This window comes from Oncorhynchus nerka, linkage group LG3 (genome assembly GCF_034236695.1).
Source record: "Oncorhynchus nerka isolate Pitt River linkage group LG3, Oner_Uvic_2.0, whole genome shotgun sequence".
In the NCBI taxonomy this organism is placed as follows: Eukaryota; Metazoa; Chordata; class Actinopteri; order Salmoniformes; family Salmonidae; genus Oncorhynchus; species Oncorhynchus nerka.
The window spans coordinates 6,092,211-6,110,398 of record NC_088398.1 but is presented as its reverse complement, the minus strand read 5'-3'; the positions used below and the strand labels follow the sequence as shown (position 1 = coordinate 6,110,398).

The following is an 18,188-nucleotide window of genomic DNA, read 5'->3' as shown; positions in this document are numbered from 1 at the left end:
CACACACACACACACACACACACACACAGGCTTTGACTTCCTCTGATGAGACCCCAAACCCATCTTATGAACTGGAGCCTCATAATGCAATCTATTACCAATGTCAACGTTGATGATGTCATATCGATCAGTAGCTATTTTTCAAATGATATCCTGTATACCCAGTGAAGTGCACTACTTTTGATCAGAGCCCTGAGTGTGTGTGTGTGTTCTGATATTTGCCCAGTGATTTGTCCTCTGCTTACCCCAGTGTCAGGATATGTGGTCCAGCCAAGCTCCGAGGTAGACTCTGTTGTGTCCAGCAGCATCACTGAAAGAGAGAGAGATGGGGGAGGAGAGAGAGAGAGAGAGAGAGAGAGAGAGAGAGAGAGAGAGAGAGATACAGAGAGATACAGAGAGATACAGAGAGAGATACAGAGAGAGATACAGAGAGAGATACAGAGAGAGAGATAAAAGAGAGATACAGAGAGAGAGAGAGAGATACAGAGAGAGAGAGATACAGAGAGAGAGAGAGATACAGAGAGAGAGAGAGATACAGAGAGAGAGAGACAGAGAGAGAGAGGGAGAGACAAAAAGAGAGAGAGAGAGAGAGAGAGAGAGAGAGAGACAGAGACAGAGACAGAGACAGAGACAGAGACAGAGAGAGATACAGAGATACAGAGATACAGAGAGAGAGAGAGAGATACAGAGAGAGAGAGGGAGAGACAGAGAGAGAGAGAGAGAGAGAGAGAGAGAGAGAGAGAGAGAGAGAGAGAGAGAGAGAGAGAGAGTAAGAGAGAGAGAGAGAGAGAGAGAGAGAGACTTTGACTTTTGGTCTTTCTTTATTGAAACATTCTCAATTCATTTAAAACTCACCCCCCCACTCCTAAAATAAAAAATAAAAAATAAAAATATATCCTGTACAAATCACCATACACAAAAACCCTCTCCTACAACCGTATATCCAAAACATCTTCCCCAGCAATACAGACAGCCCCCCCAACACACCACATCTCCTCAAACATCTCCACACATTTGATCATTTTATAGAACTCAAACTCAACCCTAAGGCACGCAGAGACCATCCCATTAAACAGTAGTAAAGGGTCTGTTATCCCCCCACCTTTGACCCTGTTCCTCCTTGTTAGCCAAATAGCTAACTTTGCCTGAGCAAACAGAAAATTCAACAAAACACATGTTTCTTTCTCCTTACTCGAATACCTGTATCCCATTATAAACATCCCAACAGCAAAAACCACCCCCAACCTGTCACACAGACATTCCAACAGAGACATTAATGGCATTAACCTGGTGCACACAGAAAACACATGAATTACAGTTTCTTTCATTTGACAGAAAGGACACCCCTGCCCAATTCCCGGATCAACCCGTGCCAACCAGCTGTTAGTGGCCAGGGCTCCATGAAGAACCCTCCACTGGAGGTCCCCTGACCTCTTTGGTACTGGGGGTTTGTAGAGCGCCCTCCATCTAAAACCCACCATGCTCTCCGCCCCACATACCCCCTGCCACTGATGTGCCTTCACTCCTGTTAGGCTTCTAATGCTCCTAACCTTAACGCAGAGGTTGTAGAGGGCTTTACCTCCCACCCCCTCAAACTCCCCCAGGCTTGGAGTGTTAAAATCTAACAAGTCCTCCAGACCCCCTTGCCAGTCTCCAGTCTCTGCCGTCACCTGCAGTGGCGGGAACATTGGTGGCCCCTCTCCCTTTGGCCTCTCAAACACCCCCCTTACCGGCTCAGACAGTGCCTCCTGGACCTCCTCCAGGAATCTCTTCAGCAGCCTAAGAGACGTTATTCCTGTTTGTTGCGCCAAGACCTCCGGGGTTTTCCACCCCTCCTCTCCCAGCAGTCTCAGGTCACCCAGCCTTTGTAAACCCCCTGCCATCAGTTGCCTCTGCAGGGTGGCCGACTGAACCGATCTCAAAGGGATGGCTGGGTTGTGGAAGATAGGCTCCTCCCACACCCACTGCCCAGGCTCCACACCCCTTCTCGTGTGGGCCTTAGCAGCTGCCAGGCCCTCAGCACCGCAGAGTAAAACTCTGAGAGACCTGCTGTACTCAGCCTCTCCAGCTTCATGAGGAACAGCTGCCGGTCCAACCCTAATCCGCCAGCTCTCCTCAGCAGCGCATGCTGGTTCCCTCCAGCCAACATCAGTGTGGTACAGCAGTCTCTGTACCGCCTTTAGTCGGAAAGCAGCCATCCTGCTCTCCAGTTCCACCAGGCCCTGTCCTCCTTCGTGGACGGTCATGTACAAAACTGCTGCCTTCAGCCAGTGATGTCCCGACCAAAAGAAGTCCACCAGCTTGCGTTGCAGGTCTGCAAGCAGACCGGCGGGGGGGGGGTTGAGGACAGCCAGTTTATGCCACAAGGAAGATGCCACCAGGTTGTTGATTATCAGCACCCTCCCTCTATATGACACTTGGGACAGGAGCCACCTCCACCTGGCCAGTCTTGACACCACTGCCTGTGACAGCCCCTCCCAGTTCTTGCTGACCCACCTCTCCGAGCCCAGGTACACCCCCAACACTTTAAGCCCTTCACAACCCCACTGCAAACCCCTGGAAGCAGAGGAGGAGCCCTATCCCCCATTCCCCACATAACAGAGCTTTGCTCTTTCCCCAGTTTACCTTAGCTGATGAAGCTCCCTCGTACACCTTCAGACTGGTCTCTAGTTCCTGCATATCTTGCCCATCCCTGACCATCACAGAAACATCATCTGCATATGCTGAGACTGCTATTCCTGTCACCACATCCATGCCTGTCCAGCACACTCCCCGCAGTCTCCTGCGTAGCAGTCCTAAAAAAGGCTCAATGGCTATTGTGTACAGCTGCCCAGATAGAGGGCATCCTTGTCTAATGCCCCGTCTCACCCAGACTGGCCTACTGAGCCCCCCTCCCACCTTAACCATACATGACGCCCCAGCATACAACAGCTTCACACAGGTCACAAAACTCTTCCCAAACCCAAACACAGACATCACATTAAACAGATACTCATGATCCACTCTATCAAAAGCCTTCTCTTGATCTAAAGAGACCAGTCCAAAGTTCACATTAGAACCTCTCGACAAGTCCAACATGTCCCTAATCAAGAACAAGTTGTCCGTGATTGAGCGTCCCGGTACACAATATGTCTGGTCCTTGTGTATTATAGAGTCCAGATAGGACTTCAGTCTGTTAGAGATGACCTTGGCAAAAATCTTGTAGTCCGCACAGAGTAATGCCACAGGCCTCCAGTTCTTAAGTTCACACAAGTCCCCTTTTTTGGGCAGGAGAGTCAGAGCCGCCCGACGGCAGCTCATCGGCAACTCTCCTACCCCGACGCATTCATGCAACACGCAAAAGAAATCCTGTCCAATTGTTCCCCAGAATTTTTTGTAAAATTCCACTGGAAGTCCATCGACCCCGGGTGCACGACCGGGGGACATCTGGGTTATTGCCTCTGCCAGTTCATGTGACAACAGAGGAATGTCCATTTCATCCCTCTGTGCCCGAGAGAGCTTAGGGAGTCCTGCGAACAAGACCTGAGCACACATAGGATCACACATTTCTGCCCTATACAATTCAGTATAAAACTCCACAGTCCGCTCCCGCATCTCCCCCACCACAGAGGTCACCCGCCCATCAGACAGCCGTAGACAATGCATACCCTTGGCTTCACTGCTCTGTCTTTCCAAACCAAAGAAGAAGGAGCTGGGAGCATCCATCTCCTTGAGCATGGAGAACCTAGCTCTTACAAGTGCTCCTTTTGCTTTAACCTGGAAAAAACTGCCCAGGTCCCTACGTAATTCGGCTAAGTTAGCCTGGAGAACTACATTGCCTTGCCCCACCATCTCTACCTCCATCTCACTAATACACCGCTCTAGTTCCCCCAATACTCTCCTAGCCTCTGAGGATGAGAGAGCTGTGTACTGTTGACAGAAAAGCCGAATTTGCACTTTCCCCACATCCCACCATTGACTCAGAGACTCATACTCCTCTCTTCGCTGCCCCCATCTTTCCCAAAAAGTCTGGAAACCTGAGCAAAAAGTGGCATCTTGTAAGAGCTTTACATTGAACTTCCAATAAGATGCCTGCCGGGGCCCTGGTGAAATAGACAGCCGAGCCATGGTTATGTGGTGATCCGAAAACTCCACTGGGAGAATGGTAGCACCCAGCAGCCTATTGCTCTGATTCCTGGACATGTAAAAACGATCAAGTCGAGCTGCACTCACCCTAGCCCCAAAAACCTTCACCCACGTATACTGTCTTGTGTTTGGATGTTTAGTTCTCCAAACATCCACTAGGTCAAACTGATTAAAGATGTCCCTTAACACTCCCACTGACACTGAATGAGGCTCTTCCCCATTTCTGTCTTTTGTAAAATCCATTGTACAGTTCCAGTCACCTCCGATCACCAGCGTCTCCTCAGGCGCTACTTGTGAGAGTTCCTGTCTAAGACTCCCAAATAGAACCCCTCTTTCTCTCCCTGTGTAAGGCGCATACACATTTATAAAGACAAAACACATGTTGTTAATTTCTGCTTTAACAACAAGCAACCTACCCCTACACACCTCCTTTGAGGAGCAAATTTTTACAGCCAGACCCGGTGCAAAAAGGACTGCCACCCCTGCACTAAGATTTGTCCCATGGCTCAACACACTTGCCCCTTTCCACCAGAGCCCCCAATCAACTTCATTCACCACATCACTATGCGTCTCCTGCAGAAACAACACCTGTACTTTTTTTTGTTTTACATATTCACCCAACACACTCCTCTTTCCCGCATCTCTGGCGCCATTTATATTGAGCGAGCCTACCCGAAGAGTCTCCATAAGAAGTGGGAGAAAAGACAGCAGAGAAATAGCTCAAAGCTCAAAAAAAGCTCAAAAAGCCCCAGTGTCAGTAAGAAATTAAACATTTAAACAGTGTCTGAAGGTAAACCTTTACGCACTGTTGTGACCCACTTCCTCAACCTAAACCGTTTCCTGGGTGAGAGGACACCATGCCCCTCATTACTCATAGCATGTTGTACTGATCTTACAAACTTTCTAGGATCAGGAAAAAATGCCTCAAGATTAAAAATGTTCCCCTTAGTCTCATTCAGGAACCTTGTCAGTTCTCTCAAAGTGTACTTAGACCCCTCTGGTTGACTGGCTGTCAGCTCCGGGCCAATTGAAGAGGAGTCTGAAAAAAATAACTCCTCATCTTCTTCCTCAGACTCACTTTCCTCCTCTTCTCTATCTCCCACCCTGACCACCTGCCCTTTCTCTCTGGTTAGGGCCTCACCCACAGCAACAGGCAACATTTCTATGGTGCCTTTGTCCACACCCTTTTTCCTTTTCCTCTTGACACCCTCCTCCTCCCCCCTAATCTCTTACACTTCCCCACTATACTCTCCTCATCCACTAGAATAACCTGACTAGACGCAGTATCATCTGCACCACCCTCCATAGCATGACTAGGGCCAGCCTCAGCTACACCACCCTCCATAGCATGACTAGGGCCAGCCTCAGCTACACCACCCTCCATAGCATGACTAGGCCCAGCATCATCTGCACCACCCTCCATAGCATGACTAGGGCCAGCCTCAGCTACACCACCCTCCCATGACTCGGCCCAGCATCATCTGCACCACCCTCCATAGCATGACTCGGCCCAGCATCATCTGCACCACCCTCCATAGCATGACTCGGCCCAGCATCATCTGCACCACCCTCCATAGCATGTCTAGGCCCAGCCTCAGCTACCCCACCATCTCTAGCCTGACTAGACCCAGCCTCTGCTTCTCCACCATCTCTAGCCTGACTAGACCCAGCCTCCACTACCTACCATCTCTAGCCTGACTAGACCCAGCCTCTGCTTCTCCACCATCTCTAGCCTGACTAGACCCAGCCTCTGCTTCTCCACCATCTCTAGCCTGACTAGACCCAGCCTCCACTACCCTACCATCTCTAGCCTGACTAGGCCCAGCCTCATCTACACCACCATCTCTAGACTGACTAGGCCCAGCCTCTGCTGTCTGCATCTCCTTACCCCCTGCATTTTGACCTCGATTACCCCCACTTGCGCTTGTACCCTCACCTTGTCTATGGCCTTTATGTGGGCACGCAAAGCTCTTGTGCCCCAAATCCCCACATTCAAAACACCGTAGACCATCTGTGCTGGCAAAACCTGCATAGAGCCCCTCCCCATGCCTCACTTTAAAATGCACATTTAGCTGTTGCTCATTATTGTTCAGAAACATAAACACTTGCCTCCTGAACGAAACAACGTGCTTAATGGCATCTGCCTGAAAACCTGCTGACAGTACACGGAAACCGCTAGCAAACTTACCAAAATGACTCAGCTCTTTCCTAATTTGATCATCCGTAATAAACAGAGGCAAATTTGCCACTACAACTCTTGTTGAAGGGGTAGAGAGAGGTGAAATTGACACCAACACATCCCTTACAAATATTCCGCTAGAAATTAGCCTACCGACCAAATTAGCCCTTTTCATGAACACAACCACAGCTTTGTTCATTCTAGAAGCAGAATGTATAAACTCAGCTCCTACCTGTTTACCGACCGCGAGCAGAACCTCCTCCACCTTAACTCCGTTCTCAGGAACACACCTGAATCCATGCTGTATCGACAGCGTCTCCTCCCGCTAGGCTGAGAAGCCATTGCGCACACTACACCTTCCAACCCCCAGGAAAGTTACTCTGTCCTCTTCCACCCTAACTTTGAAAAAAAACTTTGGATACCGCTAAAAACAAATATTGCATTAACCCTCCACCATAGAAAATAACATGTAAAGAAAAGTATCAAGAAAGTTAGTTAGGATAGAGCTCTCCACACCAAACACCCAAACTCCAAAAACTCCCAGCATGCACCGAGAGAGAGAGAGAGAGAGAGAGAGAGAGAGAGAGAGAGAGAGAGAGAGAGATGGGGGAATAGAAGTTATAAAAGTGACAACCAGAGCATTGATTTTCCACGTGAGGAAATGGTTGGTGAACCACTCCACTAGTACATAACACCAACAGCATCCGGAGAAGAAGCCCAACTACCATTTATTCCCAAGTTTCATGCAGTAACTTTGAATGCCTGCAACAGTATTCTATAAGCCCTTGGATGTCAGCTACTTTAGGATTAGGGAAGCAACATAGTCCATAACTCAGTCATTATTTGACATGAGAGAGAGAGAGAGAGAGAGAGAGAGAGAGAGAGAGACCCTCAGTCTGCTTCAACCAGTCCTTGTAAAGTTCTTGAAGAGTGAGTGATTGAACAGACGACGAAACAGACCAGTGTTCAGAACACATGCAGTGTTGATGGAGGAACACATGACACGTGATTGATGCTGACATCAGCACAGACAGGGTTAACACAGAGCAAACACACTGTCTGCCTCCATCACACACTGCACTAATCAGCTAACCTAATTAAGCATGCAGACATACACCTATGTGTACGCAGACACACACGCACACATGTGTGTACACACACACAAACGCCTCCAACTCAATCATCAAGTTTGCGGACGACACAACAGTGGTAGGCTTGATTACCAACAACGACGAGACGGCCTACAGGGAAGGACGTGAGGGCCCTCGGAGTGTGGTGTCAGGAAAATAACCTCACACTCAACGTCAACAAAACTAAGGAGATGATTGTGGACTTCAGGAAACAGCAGAGGGAACACCCCCCTATCCACATCGATGGAACAGTAGTGGAGAGGGTAGCAAGTTTTAAGTTCCTCGGCATACACATCACAGACAAACTGAATTGGTCCACTCACACAGACAACATCGTGAAGAAGGCGCAGCAGCGCCTCTTCAACCTCAGGAGGCTGAAGAAATTCGGCTTGTCACCAAAAGCACTCACAAACTTCTACAGATGCACAATCGAGAGCATCCTGGCGGGCTGTATCACCGCCTGGTACGGCAACTGCTCCGCCCACAACCGTAAGGCTCTCCAGAGGGTAGTGAGGTCTGCACAACGCATCACCGGGGGCAAACTACCTGCCCTCCAGGACACCCACACCACCCGATGTTACAGGAAGGCCATAAAGATCATCAAGGACATCAACCACCCGAGCCACTGCCTGTTCACCCCGCTATCATCCAGAAGGCGAGGTCAGTACAGGTGCATCAAAGCTGGGACCGAGAGACTGAAAAACAGCTTCTATCTCAAGGCCATCAGACTGTTAAACAGCCACCACTAACATTGAGTGGCTGCTACCAACACTGACACTGACACTGACTCAACTCCAGCCACTTTAATAATGGGAATTGATGGGAAATTATGTAAATATATCACTAGCCACTTTAAACAATGCTACCTTATATAATGTTACTTACCCTACATTATTCATCTCATATGCATATGTATATACTGTACTCTATATCATCGACTGCATCCTTATGTAATACATGTATCACTAGTCACTTTAACTATGCCACTTTGTTTACATACTCATCTCATATGTATATACTGTACTCGATACCATCTACTGTATCTTGCCTATGCTGCTCTGTACCATCACTCATTCATATATCCTTATGTACATATTCTTTATCCCCTTACACTGTGTATAAGACAGTAGTTTAGGAATTGTTAGTTAGATTACTTGTTGGTTATTACTGCATTGTCGGAACTAGAAGCACAAGCATTTCGCTACACTCGCATTAACATCTGCTAACCATGTGTATGTGAGAAATACAATTTGATTTGATTTTGATTTGATTTGACACATGAACACACAGAAAGAGAGAGAGAGAGAGATGAGAGAGACTGACACAGAGGCAGAGAGCGACAGAGAGCGACAGAGAGAGAGATGAGAGACTGACACAGAGAGAGAGAGATGAGAGACTGACACAGAGAGAGAGATGAGAGAGACTGACACAGAGAGAGAGATGAGAGAGACTGACACAGAGAGAGAGATGAGAGAAACTGACACACAGAGAGAGATGAGAGACTGACACAGAGAGAGAGATGAGAGAGACTGACACAGAGAGAGAGATGAGAGAGACTGACACAGAGGCAGAGAGCGACAGAGAGCGGCAGAGAGAGATCAGAGACTGACACAGAGAGAGAGATTAGAGAGACTGACACAGACAGAGAGCGACAGAGAGAGATGAGAGAAACTGACACAGAGAGAGAGATGAGAGACTGACACAGAGAGAGATGAGAGAGACACAGAGAGAGATGAGAGACTGACACAGAGAGAGAGATGAGAGAGACTGACACAGACAGAGAGCGACAGAGAGAGATGAGAGAAACTGACACAGAGAGAGACAGAGAGCTGAAGGCTACATCACACAGATACAGAAACCATCCTCTGTTTACATATGAATCATTTCTGCATTTCAGCCATAATATTTGAATGTATTATCATTTCTAATTAATGTTACAGAGTTTTCTGCATGAGGGGAAGATTGTTCTGTCTTTTTCTCTAACAGAAACAGATAGAGATAAAGTGGGAGAGACTGTCACCTAAATGATCATCAGGGAGATAGAATGTGATCTGAAAAAGTGGTTTGCCTAGACAGATAACACAGTGATCCACGCTAAGGAGATGCTTTAATAAACTTTCTCTCTCTCTCTCTCTCAATTCAATTCAATTCATTTCAAGGGCTTTATTGGCATGGGAAACATTTGTTAACATTGCCAAAGCAAGTGAGGTAGACAACATACAGAGATATAGAGATATATTCTCTCTCTCTCTCTCTCTCTCTCTCTCTCTCTCTCTCTCTCTCTCTCTCTCTCTCCCCTCTCCCTCTCTCTCTCCCCCCTCCCTCTCTCTCTGTCGATCAGTACTCAACCTTAAAACACAAGAAACGGATATAGTTCTTAGCCAGTGTCATGACATGCCCTGGGGCACACTGTGGTATTTCACCCAATAGATACGGGAGTTTATCAAAATTGGATTTGTTTTCGAATTCTTTGTGGTTCTGTGTAATCTGAGGGAAATATATCTCTAATATGGTCATACATTTGTCAGGAGGTTAGGAAGTGCAACTCAGTTTCCACCTCATTTTGTGGGCAGTGTGCACATAGCCTGTCTACTCTTGGGAGCCAGGTCTGCCTATGGCGGCCTCTCTCAATAGCAAGGCTATGCTCACTGAGTCTGTACACAGTCAAAGCTTTCCTTAAGTTTGGGTCAGTCACAGTGGTCAGGTATTCTGCCACTGTGTACTCTCTGTTTAGTGCCAAATAGAATTCTAGTTTGCTCTGTTTTTTAAAGTAAATATATTTTTGTTTTCTCATGATTTGGTTGGGTCTAATTGTGTTGCTGTCCTGGGGCTCTGTGGGGTCTGTTTGTGTTTTCTCTCTCTCTCCACAGTTTTATGACTTTACGACAGGTTATAAATACCTGGTAGAAACTGCCATGCAATATTGAGAGAGTCTACCAGAACAAAGGACTTATTTTGTTCAAAACTCCTAATCCCCAAAACAATATTTCTACTTTTGAGAATGTGGGACTGGTCTGTGGACATTAGGGGACAGTTATGATGAGTGTGTTTCATTTGGTGACCTCATGAAGGACAGGAAATTTCTTAAAGTGTACATTTTCCAGCTGTCAGGTTTATATCTAAATATTGTGAAACATATGTGATTAAACATGAAACTATTTGTGAAAATATGTAATGTGATGTTAACCTCTTGAAACTAGGGGGCACTATTTTTATTTTTGGAAAAATAACGTTCCCAAAGTAAACCGTCTATTTCTCAGGGCCAGATGCTAGAATATGCATATAATTGACAGCTTAGGATAGAAAACACTCTAAAGTTTCCAAAACTGTCAAAATATTGTCTGTGAGTTTAACAGAACTGATATTGCAGGCGAAAGCCTAAGAAAAATCCAATCAGGAAGTGACTCATGTTTTGAAACCGTTGTGTTCCTATGCAACCCTACTGGCCACTGAAAGGGATATCAACCAGATTTCTATTTCTACGTATTCCACAGCATTTTTTCTACAGCATTTTATGTTGAAGAATGAGCGTAAGCGACTACATTGCGTAAGTGGCCAGATGAGGGCTCGCAGAGTCATTCTTGCGTAAAAGACAGAGGTAGTCATTTTCCTCTCGCTCCTACGAAAAGCCAATTGTCCCGGTTGATATATTATCAAATAGATATTTGAAAAACACCTTGACGATTGATTATAAAAAAACATTTGCCATGTTTCTGTCGATATTATGGATATAATTTGTCATTTTTGGGGGCGTTGTCGTGACCGCTATTTCCGGTGGATTTCTGAACATAAGGTGACAAACAAACTGAGGTACTTTGGGTATAAAAATAATCTTTATGGAACAAAAGGAACATTTGCTGTCTAACTGGGAGTCTCATCAGTGAAAACATCTGAAGATCATCAAAGGTAAATGGTTAATTTGATCGCTTTTCTGCTTTTCGTGACCAAGCCTCCTGCTGCTAGCTGGACATAATGCTATGTTAGGCTATCGATAAACTTACACAAACGCTTGTCTTGCTTTGGCTGTAAAGCATAATTTCAAAATCTGAGATGGCAGGGTGATTAACAAAAGGCTAAGCTGTGTTTGACTATATTTCACTTGTGATTTCATGAATATGAATATTTTCTAGTAATATTTTTTGACCGTTGCGCTATGCTAATTAGTGTAGTTGATGACATTTGGGTAGTTGGGTGGTTCCTTCTAAATGAGAGTATGGGTTTTCATATAAAATTGGTTTAAACTACAACTATACCACAGGACAAGTCAGACAATTATACAGTTCTATAGGCCATGGAGACCATACAGCTGTAGTTTGGCTACATGGTGTCACGTTCTGACCCTAGTTCTTGTGTTATTTGTTTGTTTTAGTTGGTCAGGACGTGACTTGGTTGGGCATTCTACGTTTTTTGTTTCTAGGTTGGTTTTCTGTAGGTGTCGTTAGTTGTCTCTGATTGAGAATCATACTTAGGTAGCCTGGGTTTTCACTGTTGTTTTGTGGGTGATTGTTTCCGTGTCTGTGTTTGTTCGCCACACGGTACTGTTTCGGTTTTGTTCACGTTTATTGTTTTGTATTTCATTGAGTGTTCAGTTTATGTTTTTTAACCTTTTAAAACTAGGGGGCAGTATTTTCATTTTTTTCGACAAGATGCTCGACTATGCATATAATTGACAGCTTTGGATAGAAAACACTGACGTTTCCAAAACTGCTAAGATATTGTCTGTGAGTGCAACAGAACTGATGTTACAGGCGAAACCCAGATAAAAATCCAACCAGGAAGTGCCCTATATTTTGAAAGCCCTGCATGCCAATGACTCCTTATATGGCTGTGAATGGGCTACGAATGAGCTTACGCTTTCTACGTATTCCCCAAGGTGTCTACAGCATTGTGACGTCTTTTTATGCATTTATGTTGAAGAATAGCCGTAAGGGACCACATTGAGCAAGTGGTCACATGATGGCTCCCGCAGAAAATCTTGCGTAAAGTACTTAGCCAATATTCCAATCGCTTCTAATGAGAAACCAATTGTCGCGACTGATATTTTCGAATAGATTGTGAAAAACACCTTGAGGATTGATTCTAAACAACGTTTGCCATGTTTCTGTCGATATTTTATTTGGAAAAAGTTTTTGTAGTGAATTTTCCAGTCGATTTTCAGCCAAACGTGAAGAACAAACGGGAGCTAGCCTACAAAAAAAAAATATTTTGGGAAAAAGGAACATTTGCTATTTTGAGGGGAGTGAAAACATCCAAAGTTCTTCAAAGGTAAATGATTTAATTTGATTGCATTTCTTATTTTCGTGAAAATGTTGCCTGATGCTAGCAGAGAGCCTAGCATCATGCCATGATAAACTTACACAAATGCTTGTCTAGCCTGTAAAGCATATTTTGAAAATCTGAGATGACCAAAAGGCTAAGCTGTGTCTCAATATATTTCATTTGTGATTTTCATGAATAGGAAAATTTTCTAGGGGTATTTATGTCCGCTACATTATGCTAATTAGTTTGAGGCTATGATTACGCTCCCGCATGCGGGATGGGTAGTATCATTAAATAAACAACCATGGTCCTCCGATCCTTCTCGCCTCTCCTCCTCAGACAAAGAGGAGGAGGAAAACCCTTACACATGGATGGGAAATGGTTAAACTCTGAGTCTATCGATCACTACAAAACAAGAGCAAATCTTAGACACATAATTACTAGTCTGCAGCTAGAATTTATATAAGTCTCGAACGAGAATACCGACAACCCCCGAAGCATCTATTATATGAGAACATTTACGAATGGTACTCTGAAAAAGTTAACCAGAGACTCTGATGAACTCTACAGGACTATCGAGGATTCCAACAGAGAAGACAACAACAACATACGGGTGTAAATATATAAATTACAATCATTCGCGAATGAGCTGCCGTTCATGTGCAAAGTATTAGCATTTCAAGGAATATAATTCTAGACTGTGTGTAGTCTTTCCGCTCTTTCTCAGTCCCCACCCCTTTCCTTTGTCTACCAAGCCGTCATATCGGAAAAGGGACTTTTCTATCACTGTTAGTAACCAATATCTACAGTCTGTTTGTGATGTATTTCTGTGATTATTTAGTTAGTTAATAAATAAATAATTAAGCCAATTTGTATATTGCTGATTCATTATGGAAACTAGGGTCCGTGCAGATAACCAAGAATTTTACGACGTTTGGAATGAGACTAATGAGGTAACAATGAATAATTCATTAATAGAAGACTAATTGATCAGATATTAAAATATCTGAAGTGTTATATTCAGAAAATTATAACTTTAATCTCAACATTTTCAGTGGTGCTCCGACTTCCTAGTTAATTAATGTTTACGTGATAAGTTTAATCACGTAATAATTCAACCTAGGGAACTGATTTGATATAAATAACAGTCTTCACATTTAATGATAGTCACAGACAAGACACCAGCATCAAATCCACTCCATCGACCCCACCCCCCACCCCCCTTGCTCTGTACCTCCCTCTCTCTCTCCCTCTTTCTCTCGTAAAGAGATTTATTTTGGATTATGCTCGCAGATGGAGACCTCCACAAATCTGGCCTTCAATTCCCGCCCCACATGCCCGTCTCCCTCCCTCCCTCCCTCCCTCCCTCCCTCCCTCCCTCCCTCCCTCCCTCCCTCCCTCATGATCTCATGTTACACTAAAGTAAACCAGAATCTCTCTCTTCTCTCTCTTTGTCTTTCTCTTTCTATCTTTCTCTCTCTCTCTCTCTCTCTCTCTCTCTCTCTCTCTTTCTCTCTCTTTCTCTTTCTGTCTTTCTCTCTCTCTTTCCTTCTCTTTTTCTCTCCCTCTTTCTTCCTCTCTCTCTAGGTGTCTCTGTCTGCTTCTGTCTCTGTCTCCTTCTGTCTCTGTCTCTGCCTGTCTGTCTCTCTTTGTCTCTTCTGTCTCTCTCTGTCTCTCTCTGTCTCTCTCTCTCTCTGTCTCTCTCTGTGTCTCTCTGTATCTCTCTCTCTCTCTGATACACACTGACTGATCCTTCCAGATTATTATTATAGATTATATTTTTAGTGCTTTAAACAGTATAACCACTGCACATGCATACACACAAATATACACATACAGCAAACACACACAACAAACTTCCATTGTCTCATGCACATGTACACATATAATACCAGTTAAAAGTTTGGATCTCCTCAATTCAAGGGTTTGTCTTTATTTTTACAATGTTCTACATTGTAAAATAATAGTGAATACATCAAAACTATGAAATAATACATATGGAATCATGTAGTAACCAAACAAATGTTAAACAAATCTAAATATATTTACATTTTATATTCTTCAAAGTAGCCACCCTTTGCCATGATGACAGCTTTTCTACACTCTTGGCATTCTCTCAACCAGCTTCACGAGGAATGCTTATTCCAACAGTCTTGAAGGAATTCCCACATATGCTTAGCACTCTTCAAACCCTGCGGTCCAACTCCGCTGTCCAATCCCAAACCATCTCAATTGGGTTGAGGTCGGGTGATTGTGGAGGCCAGGTCATCTGATGCAGCACTCCATCACTCTCCTTATTTTTCAAATAGCCCTTGCACAGCCTGGAGGTGTGTTGGGTCATTGTTCTGCTGAAATGATAGTCCCACTAAGCGCAAACCAGATGGGATGGTGTATCGCTGCAGAATGCTGTGGTTGCCGTGCTGGTTAGGTGTTCCTTAAATTCTAAATAAATCACAGACAGTGTCACCAGCACATGCGGAGATCATCCGTTCACCTACTCTGTGTCTCACAAAGACACAGCGGTTGGAACCAAAAATCTAAAATTTGGACTCATCTGACCAAAGGACAGATTTACACCACTCTAATGTCCATTGCTCGTGTTTCATGGCCCAAGCAAGTCTCTTCTTCTTATTGGTGTCCTTTAGCAGTGGTTTCTTTGCAGAAATTCGACCATGAAGGCCTGATTCACACAGTCTATTCTGAACAATTGATGTTGAGATGTGTCTGTTACTTGAACTCTGTGAAGCATTTATTTGGGCTGCAATTTCTGAGGCTGTTATCTCTAATGAACTTATCCTCTGCAGCAGAGGTAACTCTGGGTCTTCCTTTCCTGTGGCAGTCCTCATGAGAGCCAGTTTCTTCATAGAGCTTGATGGTTTTTGCAGAAACTTTCAGTGTTCCGGACTTTCATGTGTTGATGTAATGATGGACTGTCGTTTGTCTTTGCTTATTTGAGATGTCCTTGCCATAATATGGACTTGGTCTTTTACCAAATAGGGCTATCTGCTGTATACCACCCCTACCTTGTCACAACACAACTGATTGGCTCAAACTCATTAAGAAGGAGAGGAATGCAATCTAGGTGACTTCCTCGTGAAGCTGGTTGAGAGAATGCCAAGAGTGTGCAAACCTGTCATCAAGGCAAAGGGTGGCTACTTTGAAGGATCTCAAATATAAAATATATTTGGACTTGTTTAACATTTTTTTGTTTACTACATGATTGTCATTTCATAGTATTGATGTCGTCACTATTATTCTGCATTGTAGAAAATAGCAAAAAATAAAGAAAAACCCTTAAATGAGTAGTTGTGTCCAAACCTTTGACTGGTACTGTACATGCAAGCGCAAGAAGAATCTACAAGCATGCATACACACACACACACACACACACACACACACACACACACACACACACACACACACACACACACACACACACACACACACACACACACACACACTGACCTCAGGAATACGGGGACTTTCTTTATCCTGGTAGAACACAACACTAAAGGATGTCTCATTTCACATTTAATTAACCCTCTACTTTGGGCCAGATTCATGCATAAATCATAGAAATGTAATATTGATGTCTCTACTATTTAGCTTCTTGTCAGAGACGTGAAGAACCGGGAATCTGACTCTCCATATCTTACATCTCTTCTCTACGGAACTAAGCCTCACTTCAGCTAAGAGCACGGAAAGGTTATTTTCGGAGAATTGATGTCAATTCTGTTTCTGTCAGCTCTGCAAACTATCCTCCATGATGAAAACCAACCGCTCCATGACAGTTGGCATTCAAATTGCCATTATATTTACAATGGAATATGTGTTTCTTGGAAATTATATTGGAACTAGTGCCAGAATTCAACTATTCTAGCGTGTTGCATGACAATACAAGGTTTCCCACTGAAACATTGACTACTCTCCTTTCAATTGCCTTTGTTTTTCAATATCACACAGCCCCAAGGGATAATTGTCTTCACAGAGTAGCGCTGAGCTCGGTGTCAATAACACACACTAATGAATGAATCACCTTATGAATGTAATATCATTATCTGCTGTGTGGTGACTGAGCCCTCTGGCTTGTCTTACATTATCAGCCTGCTGTCTTTCCCTGACAGTATCGGTGGTTGAGGTGATATGTGTCTGTAGTCACTATCTGGCCCTGGTAGACAGGAAAGAATACGACTACTTCGTTACAGCACTTTCTGATCACAAATGGGATTTCAACCACAAACCCTCATCTTTAACGTTAATCCTAACATTACCCATAAACCATAAATTGAACAAATTCTAACATTTATTGTCACTCTATGTCACGCCCTGACCTTTTTATTCTCTATGTTTGGTTAGGTCAGGGTGTAACTCGGGTGGGAAAGTCTATGTTTTCTATTTCTTTGTTTTTGTCTTTGTTTTTGGTGTGTGTGGTTCCCAGTCAGGGGCAGCTGTCTATCATTGTCTCTGATTGGGGATCACATAAATTGTCATTTTCCTTTTTGGTAATTATTTATTTTCTGTGAGTGTTTGTGTGCGCCACGGTTGCGTCACGTTCTGATTCTTTTGTACCTGTTTTTTTTGTGAAGGTTTCACTTCGATTAAAGATGTGGAATTACATGCACGCTGCGCCTTGGCTCATTTATGATAGGGAGTTTGAAGACAGCGAACGTGACAGAAGATCCCATAACCAAAGGACCAAGCAGCGTGGCCAGGAGGAGCAGGGATCCTGGGCCCGGGAGAAAGATGAGTGGAGGACATCCTGGACCTGGGAGGAGGTAATGGCAGGGGACAAGACCCTGTCATGGAATCAGGCGGAGGCAGCGAGAGAGGAATGGCGACGATACGAGGAGTTAAGACAACAACGGAAGCCCGAGAGGCAGCTCCCCCCAATCTCCCCGTGTGGGGGGGCACACGGGGAGATTGGCGGAGTCTGCGTTTAGACCTGAGCCAACTCCCCGTGCTTACCGTGGGGAGCGTGTGACCGGTCAGGCACCGTGTTATGCGATGATGCGCACTGTGTCCCCCGGTGCGCCTTCACAGCCCAGTGCGTCCTGTGCCAACGCCCCGCATTTGCCAGGCGAAAGTAAGCATCCAGCCAGGACGGGTTGTGCCAGCTCTACGCTCGAGACCTCCAGTGCGCCTCCACGGCCCTGTGTATCCGTTGTCTGCTCCACGCACCAGGTTTCCAGTGCATCTCCCCAGTCCAGTGAGACCTGTACCGGCTCCACGTACCAGGCCTTCAGTGTGTCTCCCCAGCCTGGTAAGCCCTGTGGCAGCTCCACGTACCAGGCTTTCAGTGTGTCTCCCCAGCCTGGTAAGCCCTGTGGCAGCTCCACGTACCAGGCCTTCAGTGTGTCTCCCCAGCCTGGTAAGCCCTGTGGCAGCTCCACACACCAGGCTTCTAGTACGTCTCCTCAGTCCGGTGAGACCTGTTCCGGCTCCACGTACGAAGCCTCCAGTGATGATCCATGGCCCGAAGCCTCCAGCGATGATCC

General features: G+C 45.1%; 1 protein-coding gene across 1 annotated transcript in view; it reads right to left on the bottom strand.

Annotated features, from left to right (window-relative positions):
* The window catches only part of LOC115101166 (ephrin type-B receptor 5-like), a 104,670-nt gene that overhangs the window by 73,634 nt on the left and 12,848 nt on the right, over window positions 1–18,188 (bottom strand). The window contains 1 exon segment of the mRNA XM_065007407.1: window positions 246–310. Coding sequence (XP_064863479.1) covers window positions 246–310 — 65 coding nt within the window.